This window comes from Xenopus laevis, chromosome 2L, assembly GCF_017654675.1.
Source record: "Xenopus laevis strain J_2021 chromosome 2L, Xenopus_laevis_v10.1, whole genome shotgun sequence".
Lineage (NCBI taxonomy): Eukaryota > Metazoa > Chordata > Amphibia > Anura > Pipidae > Xenopus > Xenopus laevis.
The window spans coordinates 28,870,010-28,887,372 of NC_054373.1; the positions used below are offsets into that span (position 1 = coordinate 28,870,010).

At 40.8% G+C, this 17,363-nt stretch overlaps 1 protein-coding gene across 5 annotated transcripts in view; it reads left to right on the top strand.

The window, feature by feature from the left end:
• Window positions 1-4,625: 4,625 nt before the first annotated feature.
• ap1s2.L (adaptor related protein complex 1 subunit sigma 2 L homeolog) overlaps window positions 4,626-17,363 on the top strand; it is a 56,061-nt gene continuing 43,323 nt past the window's right edge. For 2 of the 5 annotated variants that reach the window (XR_005965289.1, XM_018246034.2), the window contains exons 1-2: window positions 15,291-15,473; window positions 15,593-15,771. Coding sequence is in view for 4 of the 5 variants with exons in the window: in XM_018246034.2 (XP_018101523.1) it covers window positions 15,324-15,473; window positions 15,593-15,771 (329 nt within the window). In the remaining variant the exon portion in view is untranslated. Of the gene's footprint in view, window positions 4,784-15,290; window positions 15,474-15,592; window positions 15,772-17,363 lie in introns of those variants that run through there. The other 3 variants (XM_018246035.1, XM_018246032.2, XM_018246031.2) reach the window with 3 other exon arrangements.

Consider the following 17,363-nt stretch of genomic DNA (forward strand, 5'->3'; position numbering starts at 1 on the left):
AGTCCTGTAACAATGACTTATTGCTTTAGGTTGTGTATGTGACAGAGAGGCCTTGCACATGCCCCCCATAGTGTAACATTAACACTGCAATGCTTAACCCTTGTTATTAAAACAGTAACTATTGTATCTCAAAGTAAAACTGACTCCTTTGCTTATATCCTTTCAGTACATGAACAAAAAGTTACTTTAAAGGAACAGTAACACCAAAGATTAAAACTATTGTACAGTAATTAAAATATAATGTGCTGTTGCCCTGCATTGGTGCGAGTTATGTGTTTGCTTTAGAAAGCCTACAATAGTCTATATAAACAAGCTGCTGTGTAGCCATAGGGGCAGCCATTTAAGCGGAAAAAGGAGAAAAGGCAAAGGGTATTTAGCAGATAACAGATAAGCACTGTAATAAAATTCAGTGGTGTGCTACAGTGTGTATGTGTTATCTGCTATGTAACCTGAGCCTTGAATGGCTGCTCCCATGGCTACAATGCAGCTTGTTTATATAAACTATAGTAGTGTTTATGAAGCAAACACACCAGTTGTACCATTGTAGAGCAACAGTGCATTAGATTTTAATTACATTAATGCACTTTTATTTTTTGGTATTACTGCTCCTTTAACACATTTCCCTGATTTTACATTTTCCTGGATTTTATATAATTATTTCCTGGTCCCCTGAAAAACATAAAATGGGGCCAGTTAATGATCCAAAAGAACATCTGATTCATGACCGCTCAGAAACATGATATATGGCAGCATTTTAAAGGTAACACACAATCAAACACCACAATAGATTCTTAAGTGGGGTGACATTTAAAGAGGTAAGCTGATTAGTAGTAGGAGGTGACTTTATTTAGAGCTACTGAATATTGGCAAGAATTGCAAAATGGCTTACAATGCAAAAACAGAAATCTTGCAATAAATGTTATTTTCCTAGAAAGAAAAAAAAAACTCTGTGCCAGGAAACTAGCATATATAAAAGCCCAAGGACTGCATTAGCATTTTAGTATGATACATATTTTTTACAATAGTACAGGTATGAGACCTGTCATCCAGAATGCTCAGGACCTGGAGTTTTCCAGATAAGGGACCTTTCCATAATTTGGATCACCATACATTAGGTTTACAAATTAAATGATTTAAACATTTTATCAAAGGTCGAGTTTTTTGAATAAACTCACAACTCTTAAGGTGGCCATACACGGGCCGATAAAAGCTGCCGACAAGTCGGCAGCTTATTGGCCCGTGTATGGGGCCCCCCCGACTGGCTTCCCCGATCGAGATCTGGCCGACTTTTGGACAAAAAATCGCATTGGATCGCGACCGCATCGTTGATGCGGTCCCGCGATCCGACCCCCATTCCCATTCGTTAGGATCCGATCGTTGGGCCCTAGGGCCCACGATCGGATCAGCCTGATATTGCCCACCTCAAGGTGGGCATATCGGAGAGAGATCCGCTCGTTTGGCGACATCACCATACGAGCGGATCTCTCCGTGTATGGCCACCATAAGGGGCAGATTTACATAGGGTCGAATATCGAGGGTTAATTAATTCTTGATATTCGACTGCCGAATGTAAAACGTTCGACTTCGAATATCGAAGTCAAAGGATTTACTGCAAATAGTTCGATGGAACGATTAAATCCTTTGAATCGTTCAATTCGAAGGATTTTAATCCATCGATCGAACGATTTCTCTTCGATCAAAAAATTGCCAGGAAGCCTATAGGGACCTTCCCCATAGGCTAACATTGCACCTCGGTAGGTTTTAGGTGGTGAAGTAGGGGGTCCAAGTTTTTTTTTCAAGAGACAGTACTTCGATTATCGAATGGTCGAATATTCGAACGATTTTTAGTTCGAAGCCGAAGTCGAAGTAGCCAATTCGATGGTCGAAGTAGCCATAAAAAACATTCGAAGTTCGAAGTTTTTTTTATTCTATTCCTTCACTCGAGCTAAGTAAATGGGCCCCCAAGAAAAAACTGGAATGGAAAAAACTTGAATCAACGAGCTCAGGGTTAACAAACCCAAAACTCGAATTGATTGAGTTTTCGGCAAGAAGAAACTTGAATTACTTGAATTGATTGAGTTTTTGGGCAAAAAAAGGATACTTTTAGAACATTTGTCTTCCCTATAAACATAAGCTTTGAAAATTCTCATGGAAGACACTGGGCTGCAGAGGAAAAAAATTAAGCACATTCCTGTCCAATGCCCTATTCCCTGGTTAACACTTCACAGATTGAAACAGCTCACTTTGTAATGTCACTTCCAGTTTCAGGAAAATGAAACAAAGCAGGAGCATGAGCCGTGTGCCCACTTGTGCATTCCTTGACCGAGACATGTGAGTGCCTCTCAAAAAACTCAATAGGCTTAGATTAATGTAAGAAGCACACTCATCCCTATAATAATGATAACGCTGCTATGCACACGGTACGTTAATCAGGAGTGAAAGATCAAAAGAGCAGCTTGGTGGGGGAGTGTGACTTTACCATCAAAAGAATGCCCTTTTACAGTATATAGTATATATTCTGCTAATTCTCAAGAAAAGACAATTTCCTTGAGCACCACTGTAGGAGAACACCTCAAGCAACTGTACAGGTACATGCTCACGGATGCAAAGATTTTCTTCTAAACCCTGCTGTTTTGTGGTACTGCACAAAATACAAAAGATACCCACATGTGAAAAGTCACAATACATCTTGTGACATTTTTGCCAGCTCAGACTGAGGCAATCAGAAAGTGTGATTGTCATGCACATTTTATCACGCCTGTTAGATCAGCTTTAAGGCTAGGAAAGGAACGTCTATTATGTGACCCTCAGCTGCAGACTGATCAAAGGGGTGGTATACATCTTAGTTAACTTTTAGTACATTATAGAATGGCCATTTCTAAGCAACGTTTCAACTGGCCTTCATTATTTATTTTTTAATCGTTTTTTTTAAATTATATGCCGCCTTCTTCTGTTTGTGAAGGTTCTCATTCATCCAGGCCATCGTACTGTATAATACGATGATAATACGTCAAATCAACTGGACTTGCTGTATTTTTCTTTTTCCTTGAAGACGTTTCACTAGTCATCTGACTGGCTTTCTCAATTCAGAATGTCCTGTACAAAAACATTTCTGGTTATATACACCACATATCAAAGGTATATAACCAGAAACATTTTTATACAGGATATTTTGAATTGAGAAACGTCTTTAACCAAAAATACAGCAAGTCCTTCTTCTTCTGACTCTTTCCAGTTTTCAAAGGGGGTCAATGGCCCAATGTAAAAACAAATGCTTTGGAAGGCTAGAAATGTATTGTTATTGCTAATTTTTATTACTCATCTTTCTGTTCAGGCCTCTCCTATTCATATTCCAGTCTCTTATTCAAATCAATGCATGGTTGCTAGCAGTGATGTGTGGGTCGGGTAAAACCCGACTTGCACCCAATGCGAACCTGCCCAGTGTCGGACCAGCTCTTGTGGGCCCCGCCGGCCCAGCTCTGTACCCTCATCTGCCCCTTAATGCCGCGACCCCCTTTGTTGTAGATCGCGGTAAAAAAAGTTTGTGCAGACTCTGTGCACGCACATGCGCACAACCACGGCTTGCATGCGTACAAATGCCGTGCGTATGCGCACAGAATCGCCGCACACTGGCATGGCAGGGTCGGGCCGGAGGTGGGCCCTGGGGCAGTAGCCCTGGTGGGCCCCAGGCCTCCCAGGCCTCCCCTGCCCCCAACCGACTTCCGGGTTCCTTTTATAGACCTGCGCCACCTCACCAATCACGTCACAAAAGGGGCGGGACGAGCAGGTGTGCGGCTATAAAACCCGGAAGCTGGCAGTGTAAGGTGGTGGGAGGGGAGAGCAGGAAGAACTCGACCCGGACCCTCCCACCACCCACAAATGGGGGTGCGGGGTCGACCCAAACCCGACCGACCCGCGGGTAAACCTGGTATCGGGCCGGCCCGCACATCACTAGTTGCTAGGGTTATTTGGACTACGAAAATTGCAACCTAAAGAGATCAAAATACCTCCAAAACCACAAATAATAAAAAATGAAAACCAATTTCAAAGTGGCTCATAATATCACTCTCTACATCATACTAAAAGTTAAGGCAAAGGTGGACAACCCCTCTAAAACAAAATCAGCTTCTATTGATGCCAACTAGTTTCCCATTCTGGTTTTAAAGATGAGGGTTGCTCGAAGCGCTGTAGATATTAATCTTCCTGAAGGGAATGTGGGCAGGAAATAATTTACAAGAAATCTGATGTATTTCACCTGTCTAGCTGCCCAGTAGTGGGCGGGGAAAAAAGCTACTCCCTATCAGTTATTTACTGCCTTTAATGCAGAAATTGTTCAATGTGTATATAGCACATCCTAATGGAAACTGAGGCAAAAAATAAATCAAATTTTGAAATGAGTTTAATCACTAGCTGCTGCAAATAGTTCCCCCTATGCCCTGATCTAAGGAACTAAAGAAACGTTCCCCCAGTCACTCAGCTGCACGCGTATAGATTAATAGAACTGATAGGCCCTCTCCTAGTTATTGCTACTAATGAAACAGCTCGGAGAGGAACACTAAACGCAAGCAAAACACTGTAACCTCTACAAAACCGCCTATTGCTCATGGCAGGAAACGGGGCACGAAGAACTCGAAGCGCAACACAGGAAGTATGGCGAAACCGGAAGTGGGGCAACTCGTAGTGTTAACGCACTGCCTATCAGAGAGGGAGAGAGTTGGGGAATATGCTGGCTGGCCCGCTAGCCTAAATTTAGTTCACCTTCAGCGGAACACAGCCTGGGAAAGTAAGTCATGTCGCTGTGACTGTGCTAAATATCTTATGTGAATGTTTGTTTTTCTCCCATGTGCTATAACTTAAGCACTTATCTCACTTTAGAAAGATCAGCTCATAGACCAGTGGCATTACCAAGGCTATAACAATTTTTAAAGCAAAGTAGACTTGGTACTGTCTGTGGTTATACTACTCTCACCTAATAATCCTCATAAAGTGTGCATCAAGTCTAGTAACCCATAGCAACCAATCAGCTGCTTGCTTTTACACAGGTGACCTGTCGGCGGTGCCTGCTGATTGGATGCTCTTGCTATAATATTATGAAGCTTGTAACTTGCATTATATTGCTGCCTTCTTTAATCCTCCGCAGGTGATCGATCCCGTGTTTAGCTGTGATTCCCATTCATTTTGAAAGGGGGATATTTTAGCGTGTTTGGTCCTCCACCCACATGGAACTGCATGACCCCCGTCTGCCATTGCCGTTAGGGTAGCTTAGAGAGGGAATTTCCACTATCCCCCTATTACAGGGGTCTCCTTTGGGGTGGAGGTGCAATTAAATGGACAGAGGGTATATTACATTGTGTAAGGCTTGTTAGATATGAGGGATATCCAACTTGCAGCCCTCTAGCACAATTCTTTTCTACATGTACAGGTATGGGACCTGTTGTCCGGAATGCTCGGGACCTGGGTTTTCGTGATAAGGGGTCTTTCCCTATTGTAGATCATCATACTTTAAGGGGGTTCTTTACTAAACCTAGATTTTTTCTGGTCAGGCTTTTTGGGGCAAAAACTAAAATTTTTCCAGATACCCTGATGCTGTAAAAAGCCTAAATCCGAAAATCCGCCATCTCAAACATGTAGAGGTCATGTATATGTCAATGGCAGATGTCCCTCTCCCAAGTTGAGGCTATTGTGGTCTGCGCTGGGTTTAGCCCGATAATACAAAAAGTTCAAGGGTTCTCAGGCAATAACCTGAAACAATTGAGCGATTCGGGAGTAAAGTCCAAAAAAATGTACGATTCGGGTTTTCACTCAATTTTATCGATTCTATCCATGATCCAACTATTTCTGTTTTTTTAATGATAATAAGGTAAAATTAATTAAATTAATTAATTAAAGTCGCAAAGAGCAAACCAATAAGACTAAAAATCCACATCTCGCAATGCAATATTGTTCTTTAAACTGTTATTACATTGCGCATTTTAATTGCGCATTGTGAATTTTAATTTCAAACTCTTAAGACGTGTTCGAAGGTGTCATAATCTTTTGGAGCAAACATAACGACTTTTTCAGTAATAAGTTTTATTACATTTACTGTGCATAAAATTCGCAAACAGTCTAGTCTTCCTCTGTCGGGAGTGGTTGCTAAACAGTTTCCAGGTTCACAAAAGCTATATTAAATTTGTTCACACAGAGGCATAACTTTTCGCATTGCGAATAGTTTTCCCGTTGGCGACTTTTATTACATTCCCCCATTAGTGTACTTAAAATCCAAAATAAACTGAAGAGGATTGTTTTTTCTCCAATACAGATTGATGTTTATCTTAGTTGAGATCAGCTACAAGGTACTGTACTGTATTATTACAGAGGAAAAGGAAATCATTTTTAAAAATGAGAATTATTTGCTCATAATGGAGTCAATGGGAGAAGGCCTTCCCATAATTTAAAGCTTTCTGGATAATGGGTTTCTGGATAACGGATTCCATACCTATATTGTACTTGGTTACTTGTGTCTTTTATAATCAATTTGCTGTCTGTATGTATAGCCCTGCATAATCCCGTGTCCCTATCCCCAAACCATACACTGTTGTTCCTTTGTAGCTACTTATCCTGTCTCCTGGTACACAGTAACATGATCTAGCTGATGCTTTAATACCTGAAATGTGACATTAAGTTGACTTTAATGTTTTTGCTCTTGGAAAGCCAGAACATTGACTGTCTCTATAAAGGCATAGAGCCATGCAGTGCTTTTCAGGTTGTTCTGCTGCATGGTATTTTATGTTGCAATGTATACAGCTGATCATTGGAGCACCATTCCCATAGAATATTTATTCGTATGTTGTTTGTAATGCTTATTATTATTGTTATTATGCCAGTGGTCCTGACAGATAAAGACTGCTTACAAGTAAAATATTGGGGGTAGAATTATATATATATATATATATATATATATATATATATATATATATATATATATATGTGTCACATTTAAACAATAAAACTTTCTATTATTTTCATAAAACCTGAGAATGCGGATCTTCTTTGGTGGATATATATATCAAGGGGTCCTAACCAAGGAGTGCAGGTCCTCTTTAACTTTACATATATACTTTGACCCTGCACCAACGCTTATGGAAGACTTGTTCAGAGTGCAAGCGTCTGATTCAGATATATATATATATATATAAATCCTAGAGAGGTATGGGATCCGTTACCTACAAACTCATTATCCAGAAAGCTCTAAATTACAGGAAGGCCATCTCCCATAGACAAATATTAATCTAATAATAACATTTTTTTTTAAATGATTTCCTTTTTCTCTCTTATAATAAGACAATACAGGCATGGGTTCATTATCCGGAAAAACCCAGGTTCCGAGCAATCGGGCTATCAGGTCCCATTCCTGTACAATTAATCCTTACTGGAAGCAAAACCAGCCTATTGGGTTTATGTAATGTTTACATGATTTTCTAGTAGACTTAAGGCATGAAAATACAAATTACTCAAAGATCCTTTATCCAGAAAAGCCCAGGTCCTGAGCATTGTGGATAACAGGTCCCATACCTGTAGTGCAGGTTAAACATGACAGATTTAACTGCATGCAAATTCCTTTATATTTTTGGTCCTTTACGTTTTTAGCTATAGATATTAGATCCACTTTCCTGGAAGCACAAACCTGTTTTGTAGATTTATATGATGCATTATTGATCACTCTATATGGAAAATCCAATAATTGTTATGGATGGATATCTGCCCTGCAGTATGTAGTGGAATATATTTATATCTAAGTTATACATTGTCAGAGATTGGATTTAATTTGTATCAAATGAAAGCATTACTTTTACATCTTGGTAAAATGATTATAAAGGAACTATTTTGTGTTGACTTTTGTGTAAAACTCACACTGGATATTTCCGGTTATTCACTCTGCCTGGAGATGGTTGCAAGGCGGCAGCCCATGCATATAGTTTCTTCCCCTATTGAATTACACAGATAAGTTGCTCATACATTATTTGTACTGTGCTTTTTCCTATATTACCACTGAGATAATTCCCCTTCTCTTGACATCCAAGCACGGATGTGTGTCCCATGGGTGCTTCCCAGTGCATATTTAAGTAGTGTTTTTCCCAGACCTTTTGTTACTATTATTATTAAGTATTTATAAAGAACCAATATATTCTGCAGAGCTGTACACCAGAAGGGTGTATACATCCAACATGCAGATTATATGCAAATACTGACAGATATAAAGGGTATACCCTACTCGTTGCTATGAAAAAGCAGATTCATGCAGCAAGGATAGACTTTCTAGGAATCCATAAGTACGACCCTGTAAACTGTTCAAAATTGATACATTTAGTTGCTACATTTCTTATCTTTGTCCCTGCTGAGCAGAATCCCTGAGTTACATTTAAGGCAACTGTTAAGCTGGCCATAGATGTAAAGATTTTTAAAAGATCCGATCGTCATCGTGAGACCACGATTTTCTCGGAACGATCGTACGAATTGACCATCAACTAAACTAAATTTGCCAGGAAAACAAAGGGGAGCTGCCTGCTTGGCCCTCCATACATAGATAGATTGCACTGGGACTGACAAAGATTTTTTAACCTGGCCGATCAATTTCCTGACAGATGTCGGGCGAAAAATCGTAAGATGTTCAATCGTTCGAATCCCACTAACCGCTCGATAATTTTGAAGGATTGGTCGGACTTCGCTAAAATTGGACGTTCGGCAAGAAGAATCGGCGCTTCTATGGGGAGCTTTAGAATTGATACAATAGTTACTGATACTCAGATGCTGCTGAGAAATGTATCAACTAAATGTTGCAAAATTGTAACAGTTCAGAAACAGCACCTGAATTAGTGAGCTGGGAGACAAACCAGAGACCTGAATCTTTAACTTTAATCTTAGATTTTAGAAAAACAATAAATAATGGAAAGCAATTAAAAAAAGTCTTTATTTCTGGAGAACAATCTGAAAAAGTGTTTGGAAGGTGAACACCCCCTTTAAAAGGTATGCACAATGACTAGTCCAATAATAATAGTCCAGTTGACCTATTTATTTTGTTTTTATGTTTTGGCCACCCTATTTTTAATTTTAGGGCATTTATATGTTGGCTGTGTATGTGCACTGTTGTTGCTCCATGTCTTATTGTATGACAGCCAATCAAACAGTGTGGGATTTCATATAATTGCCGGCAGATGCTTAATATGGGAAGGTGCAACTTGAACCCAGCTAGCCAAGTCAGGAACACAAAGCTGTTCATATAATACTTTTTCTTTGTTTGCCACGGCTGTGGCTACTGGCGCATCCAAAAGCATTTCACCCCATATATTCCCTTTTATCAAAGGCTTGTGGAGCCAGCTGAAAGTGTTAGTAGGATGGAGCACCATCTAAATGGAATATACAGTCTGTCTGAACTGCCCATTGCTGCCATTGCTCCCAAGCCCAAAGTGTTAGAGTCCAGGGCTGGGGAGCCAAGGAGTTCAGTTTAAGTAGAATAACACATGGACTGTTTTCTACAGTAATAAATGTTTGTAATGAAACAGGAACATGCCTGTATTTACAAATATAATATTGGTCCCTGGGGTCCAAATTACCAGAATGTTTTTAATTTTGTCTGTCTAATCACGTGTGGAATTGTGGCCCTATTGCTTAATGTTCTTGGTAAAGGTCTTATGGCACCATGGCGAAATAATCATCCCAAAAATGTTTGTTTCCCCTTGATTTCCCTTTTGGTAGATTTTGCCACTGCCTTCTCATCAGCTATAAGGTGAAACATTAAGACACTTTTGTAGGTGCTTAGGTTTTCCTGAAAAAGGAACTATACATTTTGCAAGTATGGGATCTGTTATCTGGAAACTTGTTATCCAGAAAGCTCCGAATTATGAAAAAAGGCCATCTCCCATAGACAATTATTAATCAAATAATTCAAATTTTTGAAAATGATTTCCTTTTTCTCTCTCATAATAAGACAGTTCTTGATCCTAACTAAATATAATTAATCCTTATTTAAGGCAGTAAATTCCTTGTTGGGTTTATTTAATGGGGTTGATTTTTCAGTAGATGAAGTGATCCAAATTATAAAAAAAAAAAAGACCCCTTTTCTGGAAAATATCAGGTCCCCAAGGTCTCAGGGGAATGGCTGTGATGTGAACCGAGCATTGAATAAAAAATTTGTTGCAAGGTGCATAATCCATCATCCATAGACTCTGTACAATCAACTTACATTTCAAGAAATTATTTCATTTTTCTCTGTAATAATAAAACAGTACCTTGTACTTGATCCCAACTAAGATATAATTAATCCTTATTGGAAGCAAAACCAGCCTATTGGGTTTATTAAACATTTACATGATTTTCTAGTAGAATTAAGGTATAAAGATCCAAATTATGGAAAGATCCATTATCTGGAAACCCCAGGTCCTGAGCATTCTGGATAACAGGTCCCATACCTGTATATATGACAGTAGTAAATCCTGTTGTATTGTTTGGTGTTTATGTAGGAATCAGCCATTCATCTATGTGTTTTGTTGTTTGTATTAAGCCAGTGTATTGTGCAGCTCAGAGTAAAAATATTGTTGCATTTTAAACTGTCTGTTCTGTAGTTTGATCTTGTGGACTAATAATAATAGAGAGAATTAATAGAGAATCTCAACTTTGTGATATGTTCAGCCAATAAAAGGCAATCATTACTTCAAGCAGCAAGAGTTACACAATGTGCCTTCAGCACCTAGAGGCATATTATAAGCGCAAGTTGGCTGCTCGCAGTACATTAAATTATCAGTGAGCTCGGCTGCTCAGCAGAAAACTGGTACAGTCGGTATTAGAACTGAATAAGCCACGGCATTCTAACTCGGAACTGAGAGATTGGCCAGTGCTGGAAAATGAAAACCAACTTTATTTTTATTATCTTCAAATTTAAATTCAGTAGTATTGGGATTGGTGAGAAGCCTTGTCAAATGGTGCAGTCATCAGAATAATCACGCAATCACAAACCTATGAACAAGCTCTTATTCTGCTAATACAGTGAGAAATTACAGAGTGGGGTGACAGTTGCTCCCAGTTGACAATTTGTGGATTTTTAATTCCTAATTTTGTTTCTAAATAACTATGTTTAAAGGAGAAGGGGGTGCCAAATGTTAGGGCAACTCCCAAGGATTGTAATAACTTACCTGATACCCCAGGCCGATGCTCCTGTTAGCAGAGAACTGCACCAGCCCAGGGCACTTGCGAGGGAGCGATTCTTTTCCTTTTATTTGCGTGGGTGCTCAAATTTAACAAAAAAGCCAGCCTTTTTACTCTACTGTGCTTCATTGGCCGCTGGATTTTGAAGAAAGAAGATGGGAGCAAGAGGACCACTCGCCTGCAAATAGCCCGGTGCAGTTTTCTGCTAACAGGAGCACAAGTCCGGGTTATTATATAAGTGATTACAATCCTTGGGGGTTCCCCCAACATTTGGCACGCCCCATGGATTGGACCTTTCTATCTCCTTTAAAGGTCACCTGTTATACCCAACCAAAGGTGCGGGTTAATAGAGCCTGTATTCTGGTTGGGGATAACAGATGTTTTTTTTTTTTTAAAAAAATGCCCCCCGCCAGCGCTAGGCTACCCGCACCGGGTGGGAGCTCCTGGTGCGAGTAGCCATGTCCGGTCACTCGCATGCGCAGCATGAAAATGTGCCCTTAATTACTCATTATGCACATCCATGTGACGTCACATGTGCATTTTGTTCATGCAAGTGACACAACGTGGCTGCTCGCACCGGGAGCTCCCTCCTGGTGCAGGTAGCATAGCGCTGGCAGGGGGCATTTTTTTTCCTAAAAACTACTGTTATCCCCAACTGGAATGTGAGTTCTATTAGCCCGCACCTTTGGTTGGGGATAACATTTTTACCCAACAAGTGCCCATTAAAGCTCATTGAATAGTGAGTTGTAAATATAATTATGCTACTTCTTTAAGGGACTTAAAGGGTCATCTTAATAGACCCCAGACAGAAGATTCACTTCCGTTGCAGGTCTGGCTGCTCTTTGCACCTTGTGCTTATTCAAAAATCTGGCTTGAGGTGCAGAGCACAGGGTTGGTGGATGCAATGTCCTTAGTGCCTGCTATAGGACAGGCAGTAAGTACAGGGAAGGGTTGCCATCTTTTGGCCGGCATTATACCAGCTTTTAGGTTAGAAGTGGCAATGGCAGGGAATTGAGCAGAGCATCAGTGGGCCTGTTTGTTGTATAAGGTAAATGGGCAGAGGAGAAGGTAAAGAAAAGGATTTGTTGTTATTAAGGATTTATTTATTGTTATTATTAAGGATTTATAATTACAGAATCAGTTATATTAAATATTGGGCCTACAAAAATGCAGAGGGATACAAACTACACGCACACTACATTGTCACACGCCATCACACGTATAGCAAAAAAAAAAAAAAAGTCACACGTCCTATTACTCGCACAAAAGCAGATAATGAAAAGAGACATTTAGAGCCAGAGGGTCCCTGGGGAGGAGAATTAAACAGGACCTGCTTGCAAGCAGCGGTATAGAGAGGTCATTGGGTCCTTGAAATCAATCTTTGCACCACAAATCACACAGCAGAGCAACGGAAAAAAGAGATGGAACATTTGGGCAGGGTCCCCTTTGTTCATTTCTGTGTTATACCCACATAAAACACTACTGTATCTAGAGCAACAAAATAAATGTTCACTCCAGATCCCACCTTACATGAATTAAAAGGCCATTTACAACCACAATGCAGTGTACAAAGTACAATTTTGCATTTTTGATTACTCTTAATGGGTTTCTCTTAACGTAATTGCAACCACAAATGGAGTTGTGTCTGTTGCTGCAACATGAACACAACTGCTTGACAAAGAGCGGGGTGCCACTTGAAACGTTGCAATCTTTTTTTTGCTGACATGTGATAAGGTAAGATAAAGACATTTTTATGGAATAACGGAGTGCTGTCTATTGGAAGATTTACGTTTGTTGGAGAGATGCCATTGTGAACAGGTTTCATGACATGCACTGAGACTTGAACCGAAGAGTAAGTGCGCTTTCATTTGAATTGCACAACTGCATGTGAGCCCGTTAGCAAATTGGATGTTGCGGAGTCAGGACTGCATCACTTTTGGCACTTGGTGTAAATTGCTTTTGATGTGTGACGTCTACTGTGCCTTTGGTGCATCATAACATTCAGGGTGGTGGTAACTCTATGGTTCCACAGTTTTAGTAGGCTCACTTGTGTGCCATTTAGCAGAACAGGCAAGATGGATGGAATGGCACTTGGTGCAATTACTACCAAGTACCTCGTAAATGACCCCTTAAATCCTCCAAACCCTCGTGTGTGCACAGGGTTGATTGAACTGGTAGGAGAAACCTACCATGTCCACATAGTACTACTGCATGCCATGATCTGTGGGCAAGAGGGCTAAAGGAACGAGCTTGAGATGGGGGGTACAGGGTTGGAGCAGGTTACAATGGGTAGAAGGAGTTTGTGCCTGTGGGGGAGTTCACTACAGGTAGTTGTGGTCTCTTGGGGTGAAAACCCCAGATCCCCCAGTCCAACAGTCTGTGTGTGCAAACTGGCAGACGCCATTCATATTACTGCCTCTACAGACTTGCCTCACATGTGGCGTTTTTACGTGCGGTCGAGTAGTTTTCTTTTACCAACATGCATTTCTGTTTTTCCTCGTTCCCCAGAATTCCACTTGGAAGAATTATAGTAACATTTTGTGAGGAAAAGCAATCTACATGCAAAATGTAGCATAATGATCATCAATGCGCAACATAATTACGTGACCAGCATACAACGCCACAAATACGTATATGCGCAATCCATCTTGAGAGAGTTTGGCAGCCTTATTGAAAATATGCAGCGTATTTCAGTGAAGTGTATTTCCAAACCTTGCGAATCTCGTAGAGTTCAATAATATGGCATTTCCTTGGCGTATTGGCGTTACTACTGAAAACCGCAAATACTGACATTGCATGGCGGATGATGGCTCTCAAGCGCCCCGTGGAAATTGCTATTGTGCGTATTCCATTATTTTCAATAGGACTTCACCTTGAACGTATTTACTGATGGCTGCACGTTTTTAAAAACGCAATGTAAAAACGCCACATGTGACCTCGCCCTAAGGTCGCATGACATTGTCTCTGCTACCACAGGGTTACAGATAAAGGATAACACTGGCCAATGGACTCCTACAGCAATGTTTCCCTATCTCTGTGACTCCCTATAAATATGTAGTTGGAGCCCTGGCCAAATGTGTGATATCAAATAGGTCACTGAACCAAAAAAAACAATATCACTGTCACAGTGTACAATTCCATTATTTAGGCTAGATCATCATCATTGTCATATATTTATATTGCATAAGTACATTCATTTTTAATAAACAAATGCCTTAATAATCAAAGAAGTATTACAGATTAAAAATGAGATTACAGTGTCCTGCTCACAGGAGCTCACAATCTAAAGGCTACATCAGCCAGGGCCTTCCACAAGTTAGTACAGGTGTGGGACCTGTTATGCAGAACACGGGACCTGGGGTTTTCCAGATCTTTCCGTAATTTGGATTTTCAAACCTTAAGTCTACTAGAAAATCATGTAAACATTAAATAAACCCAAATAGGCTGGGTTTGCCTCCAAAAAGGATTAATTATATCTTAGTTTGGATCAAGTACAAGGTACTTTTTTTATTATTACAGAGAAAAAGGAAATAATTTTTTTAAAATGTGGATTATTTGGATAAAATGGAGTCTATGGGAGACAGCCTTTCCATAATTCAGAGCTTTTTGGATAATGTATTTCCAGATAACGGATCCCAAACCTGTACTAGAAATTAAGGGAAGCTTATATGCTGATATTTTCTTTAGGTTTTCAAGTCTATATGTTTTTTGCTATTGTACCTCTGTGTTTCCCCTGTGCCTTATTTATTTTCCTAATTATCTGCCCTTTTCTCTTGCACATGTACATTTTTGATACATTTTTATTAGTAATCTTTATTTGACAAATCCTTTTTATTTGCAGATTTTTTTTTTTCTATAATAAGTGTTTATTTATGGAAGAGAGGTGTCACGGTGCATTGTTAGTAGTTTTATTGCTGTTACCCCCCTAAGGTATTGCTGAGCCCATCTGTTAGCTTAGCAAGCGCATAATATGTTTGCACAGTGTTCAGGTTTCCATTCTTCCTGGCCTGTAAGAGGTTAAATCTGCGTGTCTGACCCCCTCTATTAGATGCCCTCCCATCTCTCCTTGCTTAGTAACTCCCACAATCATTCCCCTCCTCACGTGTCACAGGGCTGTAACTGGGATTTTGCCAAAGCAATGCATGCTGATAAGCCTCTGTTTGGGAACAACCTCTCTATTGTGGTGTAAAAAAAAAAAAAAAAGGCACCGCACATCCCAGATTCCGTTCCGAGAGCCCAGAGAACATCGCTCCAGCGCCTGGTGCTTTGCAGAGATGCCTCTTGGAAGACAAGTCATTAATATTTTATTGATTTTCCCCTGTACCCATTTGTGACCCTGCAAAGTGCTGTAGTGTTGCATGCCGTCCACTCACTTTGTATTCTAATTTCTCTTGTTGTTGTTGTTCAACAGATGCAGTTTATGCTTTTGTTCAGCCGTCAGGGGAAGCTGAGGCTTCAGAAGTGGTATGTGCCTCTGTCTGACAAAGAGAAGAAGAAGATCACCAGGGAGCTGGTCCAGACCGTGTTAGCCCGCAAGCCGAAAATGTGCAGCTTCCTGGAATGGAGGGATCTGAAGATCGTCTACAAAAGGTTGTTCACACTCTTCTCTCTTTCTACACCCCTCCCTAGCATCCTTAACCACTGGGCTGCCACATTGGCCTGCAATGCAGTGCGCTGAATGAGTGCTCCTTTCCCTGGGAAGGGGGAGATTGATTAACTTACTGCTAGCGATGCAGCTGCTGCTCTCCGCACATTAGTATTGCAAACCGCTCCGGGCTAGGGGACATAGATCAAGGAGACAGATATGAAAGAATAGATTTGTAGGTATAGAATTATTTGGCACTTCACATTTCTAAAATACATTCCCGCGACTGTTGTGCCTCTGCCGTTTTTTCATTATCGATAGAAGTTGCCATTGGCATTGCATGTTTTAGAGTTCGATTAAACGATCCGTATCCGGTACATAGCAAAATCTGCTAGAAAGGTCACTAAATAGCAAATGTTTCATGCAATGTTTACATCCGTTATCATGCAACAGTTGTTAAATTGCTTGCAGTTTCAAATTATTAGGGCTTTAGCACACGGGCAGATTCAGGGAGATTTCGCCTGGCGACTAATCGCCTCTTCTTCGGGACGGCAATCTCCCCTAACTGCCTTCTCCCTGCCTTCCGCCAGCTAAAATGAAAAATCGCCTGCGACAATGCACTCGCGGCGCTTCAATTTCTGTGAGGCAACTTCAGATGACTTTGGAAATTGAAGCGCCGCGAGTTCATTGCCACAGGCAATTTTCACTTTAATAGGGGGAAGGCAGTGCGGGGAGATTGTCGCCCCGAAGAAGAGGCAATTAGTCGCCAGACGACTAAATCTCTCCGAATCTGCCCGTGTGCTAAAGCCCTTAAGTGGAGTTGCAGCCCTAAACCGTTGCATCAACGAAAACACGGTCATCTCAGTAACAAATAGTAACTTTTACCCTAGACCAGGAGTCTCCAACTTTTTTTTACCCATGAGCCACATTAATTGTAAGAAGAGTTGGGGAGCAACACAAGCTTGAAAAGTTCCTGGGGTAACCAAATCATGGCTGTTATTGATTGTTTGATAGCCCCTATGTTAATAGATAGTCTAAGGGCAGTGGCCCGACAGGGAGATTTGTTGCTCGCGATTGACTGTAGGGCGACAAATCTCACGATAATTTGTCTCCATTAGATATAGCTGAAATCGCTGGTGGTAAAGCCAATGTATTGCTAAGTCACGCAAAGTTTCCTCCCGAGGCAACTTGGGAAGAACAAAGCAATGCGTTGGTTTTACTGCAGGCAATTTCAGTTATTTCCAATGGAGACACATTTTCGGGAGATTCGCTGCCAACATTTGTGCATTTTTATCACGGCTAACATCTCCCCATCGGCTACTGCCCTAAAGGAGGCTCTGTTTGGCAGTACAGCTGGTTTTTATGCAACCAAAACGTGTCTCCTTGCCTGCAATTCAGAAATAAGCACCTGCTTTGAGGTCACTGGGAGCAACATGTTGCTCACGAGCCACTGGTTGGGGACCTCTGCCATTGACCAGTAAGATCCACCTGCTATTCAGTTGCCCTTTACTTACGGCGTTGTCTATGGTAGGTGTAAAGTACAGGGCTTCCTTGCCAATCATAGGCACAATTTTCCCATCCACGCCAGATTTGAGCA